Source organism: Numenius arquata, chromosome 8 (assembly GCF_964106895.1).
Source record: "Numenius arquata chromosome 8, bNumArq3.hap1.1, whole genome shotgun sequence".
Classification (NCBI taxonomy): Eukaryota; Metazoa; Chordata; class Aves; order Charadriiformes; family Scolopacidae; genus Numenius; species Numenius arquata.
In genome coordinates this window covers 42,179,967-42,196,947 of record NC_133583.1, presented here as the reverse complement: position 1 = coordinate 42,196,947, position 16,981 = coordinate 42,179,967, and the positions used below count along the sequence as shown (strand labels likewise).

At 38.9% G+C, this 16,981-nt stretch overlaps 1 protein-coding gene across 2 annotated transcripts in view; it reads left to right on the top strand.

Moving 5' to 3' along the window:
* Positions 1 to 608: 608 nt before the first annotated feature.
* Positions 609 to 16,981, top strand: part of PTBP2 (polypyrimidine tract binding protein 2) — a 55,433-nt gene continuing 39,060 nt past the window's right edge. The window contains exons 1-3 of one of the 2 annotated variants that reach the window (XM_074152837.1): positions 609 to 823; positions 2,416 to 2,446; positions 15,019 to 15,094. In XM_074152837.1, coding sequence (XP_074008938.1) covers positions 609 to 823; positions 2,416 to 2,446; positions 15,019 to 15,094 — 322 coding nt within the window. Of the gene's footprint in view, positions 824 to 2,415; positions 2,447 to 15,018; positions 15,095 to 16,981 lie in introns of those variants that run through there. The other variant, XM_074152838.1, reaches the window with a different exon arrangement.

Here is a 16,981-nt window from a genome sequence, read left to right as displayed (position 1 = left end):
GCTACACCAATTTCTGTGAAGAAACAGCCTAACTCCCTGCAATAGTTAATTTGTACGTTAATTTAAACTATTTTCTGAAATGTTATTACTGGTCAGCTATAGAATCAACAGGTGGTTTCTTTGTAAGTGACTGTGCAGCTGCGGGTACCCAGGGATGAGGGCCGGGCCCTTTGAGGGGCCGGGGTGCGGAGGGTGCCCGGGCCTGGCGCGGCCCCTCTCAACCTTCTCCATGAGGCGAAGGGCCGGGCTCCCATCGCCGGGAAGCGCTGGAAAGTCTCTCCGCACAACAAGTGCTGTCCGGCGGCCCCGCTACGGCTCCGGGCGGGGCGTCAGAGACCGCCGATGGACGGAGGAGGCCCCGGAGCGGGCCTGCCCCCACCGCCCCCGGAGCGCTCTCTCCGGGCAGGACCGTGAGCCGACCTCTCCGGAGACGACCTCCCTCCCTTGCACATACACGAAGACTCTTGAAGTACGTTGGGACAGGAGAAGCAGGAGCTCTCCCCCTGCATCAGTCGGCGAGTCCCGGGTGGTGTGTGAGGAACTCACTATCGCTCCCCACCGCTCCCCGCTTCCCGCCCCAGGTGGGGGCGGCTCGGTCCGGGCAGCTGATGGCAACAGCTTCACCGGCGCGGAGGGCGCATGCCCCGGCGGCTGGCGCATGCTCTGTGGCGGTCGGGGACGGGGAGCAGAATCGGGCGCTCGGCAACGTTCGGCGGTTTCCGTGCAGGCCCGGCCGCCATTTTCTCACAGCCTCCCCGTACCCGTTGCTCGCGCGGCTGTCTGTCCCGCTTGCCCGCGCTTTGTCCTGCTCGGCGATGGACGGGTGAGTAATGACCGGGGGGGAAGGCACTGCCGCGGTTGTGCCGCCGGTGGGTGGTGGGACCTGTCCCGGTGCCGGGGGCTCGCTCCCCGCCTCGGCAGGCGAGCGTCTCCGGGTCTGTAGGGAGCGGCCGCTGCCCCAGCGGCGGTGCGGACAGGCGGGCTTCCCGCCGCGGGACGGCTGAAGCCCGAGGCCCAGTGCGGAGTGTGGGGAGGGAAGGGGGCTCAGCCTCTCCGTAAGGAGGGCCCCTCGGTAGGGTCTTCGTTCAAATTGCTGAGGGCTTTGGGCCGCCCCATACTTAGTGTAGTGCCCGAGATGCAGGGTCTTGCTGTAAAGAGGGGGCGCGATCTGTCCCCATGTGTCCCTACCAGAGCCTCTGGTCCTTTCCTTTCTCCCCCCCCACCATCGTCCCCCAGCCGTGGGGTGCGGAGGGACGCTCCGTGGGGCTGGGGTTTGTTTTGGAGCTGGCTGGAGGGAGGAGCAATACCAGCAGGAGCCAGATGTCGAGCTCTTTTGTTTTCAGAAACTGCCTCATAAGCCCTCTGGCTTCCCCCCCTCCCCAGGTAGAAAGATGCCTTTGTGTATGCTGGAGAGTGGCTGTAAAAGCCAAAGAAGGGAAGGTTTTGAAGGAGTCCAGCCGTACGGGACAGTGAGGGCCCTGGGTCCTGGTCGGGAGCTGGGGTGGGCAATCACTGCATACAAGGCCTTCTGTCTCTTGGACCTGGAACATGAGGCTGGTGGTTGTAGCCTTCATCATTGTACATACAGCATCTTCCAGCTTTCCTATTAAGTTGTTTACTCAGATTCAAACAGAGAAGCAATCTCTTTGGTACGCTTTAAGCCTATAACCTTTCAACTGTGAGACTTTTAAAGGCTTTTTTATGGTTAGTTGTGATTCTAACGTTGGGAGTTGCCTGAAAAGTCTTGTCATTAATGAGTATTACATTGTGGAATGCTTTCACATATTTATGTTTTGCTTTCATTATTTTTTTTTTTGGTGTGGGATTGTGTTACGCGCTGTGAGCTATGATGTCACAGCCTCTGAGAAAAAGTTGTACTTTGACATACCTGTTGCAGAGTTCCGTATAGGTGTACCTGATCAAATTTCGTATAGGTGTCCCTGAACAATGCATTCTTTTTTTGAAGCTGATTTCAAAAATTGTGTTAATTGCTTTCTTCTGTAAGAACATCTGTAAGATAGGCTATGTTGCTGAGCTACCTGTCTTGTTAATAAAGATGTGCGAGAAAAGCTCTGTACTTATTTCTGAATTATTTTATTTTCACCCTGTGATATCAGGTACTCCAGAAACCTGAGTTTCCTAAATAAACTTCCTGGCAGTGCTACTTTGGAGTAAGGTTTACTTGAAACTTGGGACTTTTTTGGGAGAAGCCTATAAGCTGGGGGAGCTCAGTGGCTTTTGTAGATTTCTTATGTACGTCAGTACCTCAGTCCTGCTGTATTCTTTGAATATATTTTCTTGATTGAGGAACTTAATGGCTATTTTGATTCTTCATTATTTTGGCACTGCAATACATTGAAAAGTTGGTTCTATGAGGATAAATTGTTTGACTTTTTTTTTTTTCTTTTTTTACAGCATTGTCACTGATGTTGCAGTTGGTGTGAAGGTAGGATGTACACTTAGCAAATAAGGGGGCAAATTATTGATATGAGATGAACTACTTTGAGCATCAGTAATTTCAAACTGTAAGATTTTTAACTAGTCATTGTCAGCTGATATTTAGTCAGCAGTATATGCTTTATTAACCAAAAATACCTAGAGGTTAATTCAAGGCTCTACACAAAAGACTTTGCAAGGTACTGAACTGTAAAACAGTGGTTCTAGATTAATGTAGTGGTGTCAGCCTCTTATTTTAAAGCTTAATTTTGCAGATTTTTTTCCAAAACAACACTTTCTTGTAGTTGCATGATGACTGAAAAAGACATGTTTTCTTCTCTCGGCTCTGTCCCCCCCATCCTTTTTTCAAAAGTTACCACTGAAGTTAAAAAAGAAGTGACTGTCTATAATAGGACACTAAAATACGGGCCGTAGAATTTTTTACGTAGACAGAGAGGTGGGCATTTGCTTTGCTGTTTATTTCTCAAGTTCAGTTATGGATTTATCATATTTGTTTTTACAAGGAAAGAGTTTTCAAATGGTTGTTAATTTATTATTTATTTCACTTCTGTGTTCAAATCTGCTGCAGGAATTAGATCAGTACTTCGTAGAAGCAGATTGAGAAATAATGAGAATGCAAAGATATATGGGGCAAGGGAACTTTAGGTTATGTTAACAAATGCATGCAAGAAATTCTGTTTCAGTGGTAGAAATGTAGAACTTTTCTAGTGCATACGGTTAAGTTTCCCCGTTTGTCCAAGGACTTTGTAGCTGTACTACATAACTGCTTTTTCACCTGGAGCTGATCTATGTTAACTGCTTGGTAAGCCAGGTTTTGTCTAGTAAAGCTCTTTGGATGAGATTCAGTATTGGTCCTGCTGGATTTGGACTAGTTTTTACTAGCTAGCCTGTAGAAGCAACAGCTACTCTGTCAGATGTACCTGTATTATGTTTCTGAGCAAGCTTGCTTCTGGGAGGATCTGTAAGAAGTCAGTTGTATAGATTATGGACCCATCTGGCTCCACATGTTCGTGCACTATTGGAAACAAACTTAAAATCACTGTCTGAATCAAGAGGAAAGTGAAGTTATTGAAGTCCTTCTGTGGGAGTTAATCCCAATGTTGTGGTTTGAGAGAGCCCATAACAATCTATTGTCGTTAGACAATTATTCTATCACCCGATGACCCCTCCCCACCCGGAAAAGGGGAATCGGGGAACACAAAGAAACACAAGAGTTGAAGTATAAATAGATTTAATAGACTAAGACTAAATAATTAACAATAATACTAAAGAACCAGTATTAATCCCGATACTGATATAAGATATACAGAAATTATACTCAGCCATCTATATCAGCTGGAAGCTGTGCACTCCCAGCAGTGGATAGCAAGTATCAGACACTGCGAGCGCAATGGCTTCAGGAGGAAGGGAAGGCCTCAGGGCTCCGGCACTGGGGCAAGGAGTTGTCTGGACCGCCGCCATCAGGGAGAGAGCGGGAGAGCCCGCTACGCAGCAAACTTTTCTAATTTATATGGGATGTGACGTTCATGGTATGAAATACTCCTGTTGGCCAGCCTGGGTCAAATGCCCAGGCCTTGCTCCTCCTTGTCCCTGCACCTGGCAAGGCTCGAAAAACACTAACCTTGAATCCCACAGAGCCTGGCTGGCTGTAAAGTAAATATTCTCACAAATTCAGACACTAGAGTCTTCTAAAAGTGTAATTTTCCCCAGCATTAGAAGAAAAGTTAGTCCTGTGTCTCTCAACCCAGGACACCCAATCAGAATTACAAACTGGAAGAATTGTTTCTCTGTTACTTGGGAGGACAGAGTGTTAACTGATTAAAACTTTAGGAATGTATTTGATAGTTTGGAGGAATACCTAAGGAAGTTCAAGTCTTTTGGAAGTAAACTGCCCTACATCAACAGCTTTGGGGCAAAACAATTTCTAAATTGCCCTCAGTTGTGTCTAATGAGGAAGCAGTTTCAGGTAGACGGAAACCTGAACCTTAAATTCTGATGTTCTCACTTCAGGAGAAGTGAATGGATGCAGTATCCCTTTCATTCTTAACTATGAGTGACTTAGAATCTTATGAGAATTTGAGCATTCATTAAATATTTTGTAAGTGTGTAGTGCAATTTTGGAACCATATTTTCAGAAACTAGCCAGACAATGAAATAAAGACACTTGAGATGACATAACTGCTTCTTTCTGTTGATTGTAGAAGTTATATTATGAATCTAATATAAGAAAGAAGGCAAGACAGGTGTATCAGAGTTAGTGATTAAAATAAATACAAGGAAAGGCGCAGAAGTGTCAAAAAGATGTGCTCTTTGCCGTGTAAAAATGGACTTATTCTCTGGATTTTAAAAGGAAACCATTAGTGCACAGAAGTAGTGGGGGTAAATAGAAAAGGTGATGGTTTTCTGAAGAAAGCTGTTAAATATGGGAAAAGTAAACTGCATGCTATTCTGTAATTATCTCAAGTTACTAATAAGAATGGAAAACGGAATTTCTTGCTGACACTTGCAGTTTGGGTAGCAGTCTAATGCTAGCTTCAGTCCTGTTTTGTGGAAGGCCATGTGAAACATCTGTCCTTTACGTTCTCCGGTGACTGTTCATTGCTCCTGATGAACCGATGTATTGAAGTTGAGGAATGCTTTATCTATAGGTGGTATATAAAAACTGGGAACATTGATTTGGCCTTTCCTTGGTTGTTATCTTTTCTTTGGGGTGCTTTGGGAATGTGTAGAGAGCAACTTTTGAGTCCAAGTAGTTGCATCAGCAGTTTTAATGCTCTTTTGATACTGCTTTTATTGTGACTGGATAGCTGTTGGAAGTGGACAGGGATTTACCTGTGTGAAATCAACTTATTTAGGATATTTGACCTGGTGCTTTCTTGAGATTTTGTACCTACTGTATACATGCTGATCAGTTATACAGCATGTTTCTGACACATTCAATTATACTTGGAGAAAGGGATTATGACATAGGACCAGGATTGTGACAAATGGCCCTTCTATTTGGAAAAATTTGCTTTTCATCATCAGTCATGTCAATACAACTTTGAGAATTTTATTAGCTATTGTCTGGCTGGTTTATCTTAAACAGAAAAGTGAACATGTTATATCTTTAAACCCATTTGTAAAAGAGTAATAGTAGAAGTTAACTACTGCAGTCCGGGAATTGTCTTCGAATTAAAAAAAGCTTTGAGCTTTGGGGACTACATGTGGGCAAGGCAAGTATAAAGTAAAAGGAGTACTTGCTTATAACGTTTTATTAACAGTTTTATAGCCTTTAGTTAGTTGCTATTGAAGGTGCTAAATTTGAAGCTATTACCATTTATTTGTGCTCTACGCTTTGATTTGATTTTAAACACTTGTTCATCACTGTCAAATGTTTAATCTTGATTTTATTTATGTGTTGAGTCATCAGAAATTAACAATAAAAGGAAAGGAAAACATAAAAAGGAGGTGGAAAAAATGATAAATACTATTTGAAAACTTGGTTTACATAGAGTAAATGTGGGGACTTATGCAACTCAGAACACGCAATAGGAGCATGCTTCCCAGCTAAAATCTCAGAGGAGAAGTGTGCTTTAACGTCTGAAAGTATTAGAACGTGTCAAAACCCAGTCATCTTTTAAGTACGTAGGAAATAGTTCATATTTGATTTTGTCTGTAATGTCTTGTTTAGCTTAGCTAGAATTCATGGAGACAAGGAAACGTCGCTCTGCACGCATTTCACCCCTTACATTACAATTTACAAAGTAATACAAAAAGAATGAGCTTTAGCTCTGTGTCTGATGTTACTTTGTGAACTCACGTTGTATAGAAGCAGTTTGCATGTTTTTGGATAGAAGAGAGCTAAGGATTCCAGTAATAACAGTATATTACATAGTTCGTTAATTTATTTTTTTAATTTTCAGTTTCTTGAAGAAGAAAGTGTTTAAAGATGTATGAATGGACTTTTCCCCCAAAAGTCGGGGCGTCAGCCTTTGCAGCATGCTTAAGAAGAGACAATTCTTTCTGTGTATTTAGTTGGTGATGTTAGAGTTGTGTAGAAGATGCTAAGAAGCACTGTCCTAGAACTTTCTAATGGCTTTCCAAACAGTAATGTGTCACAAAGTCTCCCTTTTTTCCTGGTTGCTGAAATTTAACAGGGGGAAATATAACAGTAAGGGGGAAGGGCACTAGCTAAAACCAGAAGAGTGGTGAGCTGATTGAGAAAAGGGAGAGAGCACAAACTAGCAGTGTCTGTAAGTACTCTTAAAGCGTTTTCTGCTGTTTTGGTTTTTTTTGAACTCAAGTTCTGGGGGTTAATCTCTTCTCATACAAAATTATAGAACACTGACACTTTTTTGCTACTAATAACTGAGAGTTTCCTTGTGGTGGAAACAAATATTGTGGATATATTGTGACTTTTTATTTGAACTGTACACTGTATAATGAAAATATGTGTAGAAAAAAGTAAGTTAGAAATTCTAGCAAGTTGTCAGAAGATAAGTTTAGAATAAGATTAATGAGAAAATCCACTTAAATAGCTTTTTCCTTTCAGTTTCTTCTTTTTCTGAAATCTATTTTGCCTTCACTGTTGTTAGTCTAGATACTTCAATAAAAGGAAGGGAGTCGTAGGATAAAAAGCTGTTTGACCGATTCATAGAGCCAAATGCGATGTGATGGTCTGTTTTATTGTACAATTTTAGAATGGTAGTTTTGAGCTACCTTGCATGTCTAATATAATTGCTAGTAGGTTGTCAGTAGATTAGACAGTCTTCTAAGGGCAATGATATCGGAAAAGTGGGTTGTTTGTGAATTGGAGGAACTGTTTCTGTTTTAATCTTGTGTTAGCTAGGATGATGGTTTTAATCAACTTTTGTGTTCAATAATACTTAGTCGGAGCAACAGTTGGCAGCAAAAAATGTGCAGAACGTTCTAGCAGTGAAATAAGAATCAAGTGTGACCGTTTTCAAAAGTTTAGAACTGGCATCTGGATTTGTCTTTTCAGCAGTGGTATAGGGAACATGACCTTGGTGACAAAAAATTACTTCTTACAATGGAAGACATCTGCTCTCTTTTTAACAGTAACCTCTGTAAATTGACCCTGTTTGAAATTACTTTCATATTTATTCCCAGAACAGTCTACTCCATTTCTTTTTTTCTTTGTAACTTTGTGGTTTTTTTTCCTTAATGCTCATTCTGCCATTGTGGAAAAATAGGGAGAGCTGAAAATGGAGAGAAAGGAAAAATGTTGAAAATTAGTTTGTGCTCTGTAGCAAGTAGGCATCAGTGTAAGGAAGGTTTAATATACCTATTTGATAAGTTTTGATGTCTGTCACTAATTGGAAATCACCTATTTTTCATTTGTAACAGAACAGCTATATTTGCATTTAATTGAACGCATTGTAGGAAGAGAAGTGTGATCAGCTGTACCATCTGAAAAATAGGAGCCAATACCAGAGTGAGAATACATTTCCCATTTCTCAGAGCTTTGGACCATGTTTTCACAAGCAAAGCAGGCTGCATTCCAGTTTTCTCTGTCACTGTAATACTCGTGCAACAAATGTTTAGGTAGCCACTTCACAAACCTCTCTTCGGAACTTAACCAGAATAAAGCTAAGCTGACAAAACAGTGAGTTACATCTTTTTTAGTAAGATTTGTACCGGAGCCTGTTATTGCATAAATGCTTGTAGCAATATAGAACTGAGGAGGACAGAATAGGAACAAGTTGCTGGGGCCAGGGAGAAGGTAGGACTGTTGCTTTTATATTAGTTGCTTCAAATGAGGTTGTAGTTTCATAAGGTGTTAATGGGACTGTGGTGTTTGATTTAGGCGCTTGGGGTTTTTTATAGCTGCAAGTGCATACAGCCGTTTTTAGCTTTTTATAAAATCATTTTTCTATAAAAGTGTAACGTGAGATCGAGTTATAGACAAAATAGCACTAGCACTTTGAATTCATTGAAGTCATTGCTAAAGAACGCAGAATCAAGTAGAAAATACCTTCCTTGTGGATCTTTTTTTAAGATGTAGAAACTGCTACTGAAGGGCCAAATCTGTACATCTAGGTACCATTATTCTTTAACCAGAAAGCTAAGAACACATCTAGGTGGTAGCTCTAGCAAGTTCTTCTCACATCTTTTAATTTACTACCAGTTATGTACAGCTACTTCAGAGTAACACTTTCCTGGTAAAAGTGGAATAAAAAGTCTGAAATGCTGGAATAAGTCACCTTGTTTGTGTATTTCCTCTTGGATGTTTGATGCATTGACTACAGATGAGACTGGGTGGCATGGTCTAAGGGGAGATTTGGCTCTTGACTCTGTAGCTTTCTGGTTTAATAGTCCATTTTCAGATGCTTTTGAGAAATTTGGCTCTTTTCCACATTGTATTTTGAGAACCTGGAGACTTTTCTGAGGAGTTGATACTTGTCTCCCTTCCGTCTTAAAAGACTCTTCAGATTCCCTTGATTGCTCTCTCTCAATTTCTACGAACTTTGTGTGTTTTCATAAATTAGGTATGTGACATATACCACACATATGGTTGCAAGAAAAAAGAAAAAAAGCTTGATTTTCTCCTAGAGCTTCCTTACTGAAAAAATACAAATGTAAAAATGGTGGTGATGTTAGGATATATAAACAATATATGGTTGGCTGAGGACAGCATGAAAAAAAATTGGAAGTGGGGAAAAAAGAGAATACAGACAGTAAGTATGGAAAGGTGGTCATATTGTATCCAGTTAAGTTCATATTGAATCTGAAAGCAAGTGATATATGAGTTATTAACCAGCCATGGAGTTCATGGCCTTATGTGATAAGATTTCGTCCTAATATAGTTGAGTGGTGTAGTCTTAAAAAAAAAAAAAAAAAACAAAAAACCAAAACACAACAAAACTAAAAAAAAATAACTAAATGTACTCCTTTTATGTAAAGTGCTGATGAAGTGATAACAAGCTTGCAGTTTAAACTGTATGCTTTGTAAAATACTTATGAACCTGTATGGAATTTCTTTTTGGTTGTGTATTTGGACTTGGCTTTTCCTCTCCTGAATGAGCCTTCTGTGATCCTGTACATCTCAGAGGTGTCGCAGTCTATTAATTGGGTAATTTGGATTATATGTTTTGACAGTAGTGCTTATAGTCAGAGCATAAGGCAGGTCAAGTATTTCTTTTTCACTGAAGAGTATGTGAGGGTGTATTTATGCAGTTTCATTAAAAATGTATCTTATTAAAAATGAAGTATTCATGTAAACTGAACAAAGTTTGTAAATGCTGTGTTTGGGGGTTAAAAGTGTGTTGTCCTCTTGTTTCCAACATCCAGTCCCCGAAGCTAATTCAGACTTTGAATGTTGAAGCAGTGTGTTTACAAGCGTGTATCAGTTAGAGGGGAATGTTTACTGTCTGGGTTGGAATTCTCATACGCTTTTATTCTGCTGCCATACTGTCAGGTTTCTGGCTTTTACTTTTAAATTGTTCCCAGATGTTGTTAGAAATGAAGTGTTTTACAATGCTGTTAGATTTCTTTAAATCATGAGATCTGTCTCCTTGCTTGTCATACCCCTTGGGAAAGTCATGCCTGTAGGCTGAGAATGACTATGGTAAATGTGCAGTGCAGCTAAAGTTCTCCTTTTCTCTTTCATCTGGGGGAGGAAGGGGGCGAGAGGGAAGTAGTGGGGGCAAAAGCATCCTATTCTTGAGGGAGGTTTGTAATATCAACAAATTCAAATACCACAAATGAGACTATTTATCAGGAAAATGTATTTTTCAATATCTTTGAGTGTATTCTTTATCTTTTTCTAGTGGGAATTTAAGAAACTATTTTAGATGATGCTGTTGACTTTTTAACAAAGTGCAGTTTTGTCATTTGTTTACTGTTTCTAGTAGCATTGTTTTAGTGTTGTTGTAGTGTTGTAGTGCATCTACACATGCTTCTAATAAGCCTTCTGTTATACACTGAGTTTGTTGTTAGGTTCAGCCATAACTTCAGTTAGAGTCTCTATAGCCCTGAATTACTGGGAAAAGAGCTGATAATGTTTCTTTTTCATTAATAGTTGTCAAAAAGTACTTTGCTTAAAAGACTAAACCTCGGTAACTCTTACTAACTCTTTGGGGGTTTTTTGCCTTGGATGTAGTAAAAACTGGGGAATGTTTGACGTATTTGAAGCCCTATCTGGAATGTGAGAAAAATAGTTGGCAAAGACTTCTAAATAGTATATTTTTTGATTAGCCTGGAAGGATAGTATGACTGTAATGACTTCCTGAAATTACATAGCTACTTAATATAACTGATGATAGCATGAAGCTTTATAGTAGTTATGTGGGGGGGGGGGGGGGCGGGAAATATCTGAAATCCTGCTACATAAATCCAGCTTTTGTAGTGAGGGATTCTGAGTTAACTGTGACTGCTCAAGCAAGGAGCTAGGAGATTTGCTAAGCTGGGGGCTTTGTCTTTCTCTTTGTGTAATTGATTTTGTAAATTGTGGAAGAGACAGTATATACAATAACTATATTAATTTACAGAAATTAACTGAAATGTTGAAATGGTATCTTTAATTTACAATATATAAAATAATTTTTAATTTTATCTGAAGTATGTATTTGAAGTCTGAGTTGGTATATTTTTCATCTTTTTCTGAATATGATCCTACATGTCAGTTTTACATAATCCTATTGGTTGAATAAAGCATACATTAGCATGCTGTTTTCACACCACATGTGGAAATGCTCTCATAGGGGCAAGGGTGTGATAACATGGCGTTCATTAAAAAGACAGTATTGAGCCTGCAACAAATTCAAGGTTCACCCACTGCAATACATTAGTTTGGCAATTCCCTTGTTTATTTTGGCAGATGCTGGTTTCATGAGGAAATATTCTAGATGTCTCTGATCTGAATAGTTAGTGGTTTAGCTTTTATGGAATATTGATATAGATTAATGTTTTTCTTGACGTTGGTAGGAATAGAAATATGGCATTGAAAACTTATGCTGTTGATGACTAGCTGTCAGAAGATGACCTATTAATAGTATAATAGCACTTCTTATTTTGTACTTCTTATTTAGTCCTCTATGATCTCTTTCCCTCATGCTAAAATGGATATTCAGTCTCTACCATGTTGCTATTATAGGAGCTTTGCTTTGCAGTTTGTGGCAGAATAAAATAATTGTGGTGGGGTTTGGGTTTTGTTACTTTAACTTAGATTTGGATATTTCTGTGATCTATGTGATCTTCAGTCTTAATACAGTCTTCAAACTGATTCTTTGGAACACAGCAGTTTGCACAGATGGGGAAAAGAGTTAAGTGAATGTTGCTCTTGGATCTTCTATTCTTTGTTGACTCTGATTTGCTATGTATTTCAAAGATCTGAGTTTAGTTTCTTATCTCTTGAAACGCTCAATAGAGTTTACCTAAATTTGTTTAAAGGTTTCTTTGCTTTGCATGATTTGACTATAAGAACTGGTGTGCTTGAGAATACGACTAGCAAATGTTCAAAATGCTTGGGAAATGGGTTAGAATTCTGAAATTTGTGTGTGAGAGAGTGGAGTGATAAAAGAGCTTTGCTCTTAAAGCAAGGTGCCAGTCCTTTTTGGCCTAACACCCTCTAAAAGAAGGTGCACGTAAAAATGAAGCCAAGCGCTCCAAACCACAAATTGAATAAAGTCTTCTCTCTGCTGAATAAATGTAAGTTAAATAAGTATTTTTGTTTATGCTGGAATTCATGAGGTGCTTGTGTCACATAGTAGTGCCGGTCTATGGAAGAGTATGCATTGGCTTAATTGAAATGCTTATATTAAATTGCTTTACTGGACACCTGTCACCTTAAGGTAATCCTTTTGAAGTAAATGACAATTACCAGGCAGTTACTGATTTTGATTTCATACTTTAGCTGCTCTGTGTCCAAGTACATCATGTGTCTTGCTGCATAGCTGATTTTAAAGTTACATACTAAATGAAATGCAGAGGTGTCTAGGCTGCTTAAGAACGAATAAGGAAAAATAACAATGTGTATCTAATAACGTGATTATTCATATGGTAAGAAATATTTTTGTCTTTTACCAAAAGCATGGCAAGTATGTATGGGAGTGAGTTAGCAGAGATTTGCTGCACATTTGTGATTTCATGGTGAACTAGAAGAACGCTCCACATGTGAATCACTCATGAATGCTGATTTATGAGAATTAAAAAAAGTTATAGAATTTATGATACATACCAATATAAGGAATTCAAATTTTCATGTTCTTCTGAAGCAAAACTGTTAAAACTTTCTCAAGTGTAATGACAAAAATCTTGTGATTGACTCTGAATGTATTCATGAAATGCAAAATGATATGTATCAAAACGAAGAGAAAACTCTCCTGACTTTTCATGAAACACAAACACAGTAACTGAATATCCACTCTGTTGAGTAATCTGTGCTCCATTTGGATTTTTCTGCTGTGGATTAAGAAATTAACAGCTTTTTGAAAGCCTTATTTACTAGGAACCAGAAGTTTATGCAATCATTCTTACTTTCTGCTAGTCAGCAACTGCTGATATAAGTAACTTTTGAAGCTGAAGACTCAAATTTGAGATATTTCTGAATTGTAAAGTTTGTGCATGTTTTGGGAAGCGCTTTCATTTGGTACTAGGGATGCTCCAGCTGTTTACGTAGTAATTGCTGTACCATTGCAAATTAATGCCTGGCATATTAAGAAAAACAAAAATTGCTGCTGAATTATCTTAATATGCCTGACTATGAACTGATTCAGTCTCTACTGCTGCTTCTGCCTATTTGATTGAGCTGTCCAAGCTACAGAAAAGTGCTTCCAAGCAAGGCTAGGTGGATTGCTGCGAGCAGAAATAACTGCAGTTATCACTGAGTGAGCTAATGCTTCTTGTAATCGTGAACTGTGCAGTATTTCACCCATGTAAATATTGTGCTAGAAAAAAAGAACATAAAAAGAATGTTTATATTTCAACTTACACTGAGTTTCTAGGTTAGTGTATTATATTTACAGTAGAAAGCAATGTAGTTTGAATAACAGAGTTTCTATAACTTCTCTGACTTGTTTCTCAGTTCTGCCCAGCTAAATTTTTCATTAGTTATGTATGATTAGAGATCTGTTACTACATTGACAAGGACAAGACACGGTCCTTCTCATGGTCCTACCAGATCTTGATATTAGGCATTACTCAATTTTAAAGGAAATATGTTGTTGATTTGATAGGGACAGCTTTGTTGATTGCTACATACCCTTAACAAACTGTATAAAGGTTCTTCAGAGCTGATGTTGAAAACTAAGTAACTTTAATGGCTCTGTGTATGCATACACATACATACTTTTTTTTAAAGAGCTTTTGGATTTCAGATGTGGATTAAACTTTAACATACTGGTCTTGTGTGTGGATACACATACAGTGCACTGTGATAAAGTGGTAAAGGTTTGATTTCATGCATCTTGCAACTGTGCTGCCTAGAAAGGTGATATCTTCAGGTTAATTTAGTATACAATATTGAGGTGCTCTGTAAAACATATTCAGTAACTGTTCTTGAGATTCTATTGTAGTGTCCACAACAGAATTAAAAACATTTATTTTTGTAAAGATGAGTAGTAACTGTTTTCTTTCCTCGTTTCCATTTTAGCATTGACATGGATTAGTGTTAAGTGTGCAGGGGAAATACTTCTGAAGTGGGGAAAGAACCAATAAGAAATTAAAGATAATCTTCAAAGGATGTGAGGTTTATTCCCTGTTAAAAAATTTTAAATGAAAGATCACCTAAATATTTTGTGGGCTTTTTGAGAGGTGAAGACTTTTGGGGGATGGTGGGGATTGGGTGGTAAAAGAGAAAGGTGTAAAAAGAAGCAGAAACCTCTTCAGCTGGGTCAAATGCCCATCTACAACGTAATTTGAGAGGAAAATATTATCTTGTACATTTTCAGTATAAACTCTCCTGTGATTTTTGCAGCCCAGTTTTGAGTCATTAAAAAAAAAAATTAATATATATTTGTCACGTTTTAAGCATTACACTGAAGGTGTAATTCCCTGCCCTAAATTGTGTTCTGCAGGACAAATGGATGTCCTCCAAATGAAAATTGGTCATTTCCTATGATGACAAGTCTTTTTGTTTAAAATAGGGGTGTTAGAATTGAGCTAAACTTTATATTTCTGTTTGTGTAGATTTCCCTTGTAGTTTCAGCTAGATAGAAGAATTAAATATATATGTATATTAAAATAATAAGTTAATTTAAATGTTATTGAAATAGACTAAATATATTTAATTATAATAACATTTTAATCTGAAATTCTGGACAAAATTTTTGTTCAGCAGTTCTCATTGTGTCTGGAGGTGGCTATGTTTCAGTGGTGGGTGAAACAACTGTGCTTAAGCTGCTCTTGTTTCAAAGATTGCCATGTAAATATACTGCTTTACTTAGATTTCAAGTTGTTGCACTTATCTGAAAAGAGGAAGTCTGCCAAATCTGAATAGGTTTGGTAATGTTTGCTTAAGTTCTTCTAAAGGTTTTCCCTGTCAAACTGACATTTTTAATATCATCTTTAAAAATCACAAAATAGAGGAAAAAAAATCTCTTACTGTCTCTTTCTTTTTAGAGAGGATCTGACGAACTTCTTTCAGGCAGTGTACTCAATAGCCCGAACTCTAACATGAGCAGCATGGTAGTTACTGGTAAGTGATGCCCTTTCAAAGGAGAAATCTATCATTTATATTTGGACTCATTTCCTGTTTTCAATGGGAGAACACTGAAACAAGAATCTGCTGTGCTATAGAGGGATAAACTGTTGGCATGTGTTAGGCTATAGTGACCTTATATACTCGCAGACCTTGGGTATCTGAGAATAATAATCCCATAAAGCAAAAGGCAACTTTCAGATGTCTGTACATTAAGTTGTTGGTGGGTGACGGGATGAAAAATTACACCTGTCTTGTACAGCTGCCTTCAAAGTAAGGAATCACAACTACCAAGCAAAGGTAAACAGTTTAGCAACTTTTATGAGTGACATCGGCTTTTTCCGCACATAGACATCTGTGAATCTGGGCATTACAGAGAAGAACACTGTGCCATTTTCATAATATAGTATGGTTTCAGGAAGACAGAGTTTTGCTCTGTTCTGCTTTAAACTGCTAGAGCAAGAGGCTTCACTTTGCTGTTACAGTCTGAGATTGCAGCGGTAGAATCTCAGAATGTCAGTGCAAGGAAGTGAGTGTGGTTGTTCTTTAGTCAAATTTCTGATGATGCTGCATAGAAAGGCTTTTCATGAATTGGCACATACTAAAATGCCTTCTGTTGCAGTTAGTGCTTCTGTATTTTGAACGTGCATTGAGTTCCTTGGGAGGGCTCACTTCAGAGGTCCTTACTTTTTCTCTTCCCCGCCCTCCTCCCCCCATGAATTTTCTTCTTTTCTCAGAGATGTGGAGGAATTGGTTCATGGCGTCAGAGTGTTGCTGGGCTTTCCAGATAGTTGCCTGGTTCACTGCTTTAATGTGCCTGATCAGTTTTCCCATATTTGTGCTGAGCAGTATAGTCGCGGATACTAGTAGCAGACTCATTTCTTCTAATCTGTTAGTAAAAGATTGGGATTCAGGGTGCAATTTCATGTTAGGATTAGATGCTATGGTGGCAGCTCTTGCCAGAATGGGTAGTTCTGTGCTTTCTCTTCCTCCATCCCTAGCACAAGCAGGAAGAAAACCCCCACTCCACGTGTTTCTCCTCTGCTATGTCAGAGTGATAATCCAGTGTTAAACTGTGCTGCCAAAAAGTGTAGTTTGCTCTTGGAGCAGCTTAGTGATCAGGCTGCAGAATTGCACTTGTGGTGGGGAGTGTTGCAGCAGAAGAGAGAACCACTTCCATTGGCAGTTTTATAACCAACGGTAAGGAGGTGATACTTCTTTGGAAATAATGAAAAACTCCATGTAGCGCATTCATAGCCATTCTAGAACCCCAGAACATTTGTTTATCTTCCGTGCTTTCCTTCTGAATCTGAAAGAGGTCTTCCTTTTTATTTGCTTGATGTCCTCTGCAGTCCTGGATACTAGTGCTTCAGCAGTTTGCTTTAGTTAAATGAGAAACCAGAATGAAAAGGAGTTTGTGTTGTGTGTGTGAGGGTTTGGATTTGGGCGGAGGGAGAGCGCTTTTACCAGGACAAAGTCCTGAATGTTTCCAAATTTTCTGTGTATTTTCAGACAAACTTTTAGTTAAGGAAAACCTAAATGCAAGTTAATTTATCAGAAGGAAAAAAAAAAAAAAGCTAAAGGGAAAAAGAGTGAAATCAGAATTATTATAACTTTGAGTTTTTAGAAGAAAAAATGAAGAATCTTGCCTAAGAAGCCTCAAACTTGAAATAGAAATTCTCTTCTCAAAAAGTTCTTAAAATGAAAGAGTGCTTTGATTCCATTAGGTTTGGGAGTTTGATATATTCTCCTCCCCACGTTGTTTTTGTTTCCCCTCTTTTTTAAGATGATTTAGGGGTTGGGGTTTTTTGTGGTTGGTTTGTGTTTTTTTTTTTCCTCTACCAAAGAACAAGCATTTGTGAGAGAGTTTTCAAATTAATTGAT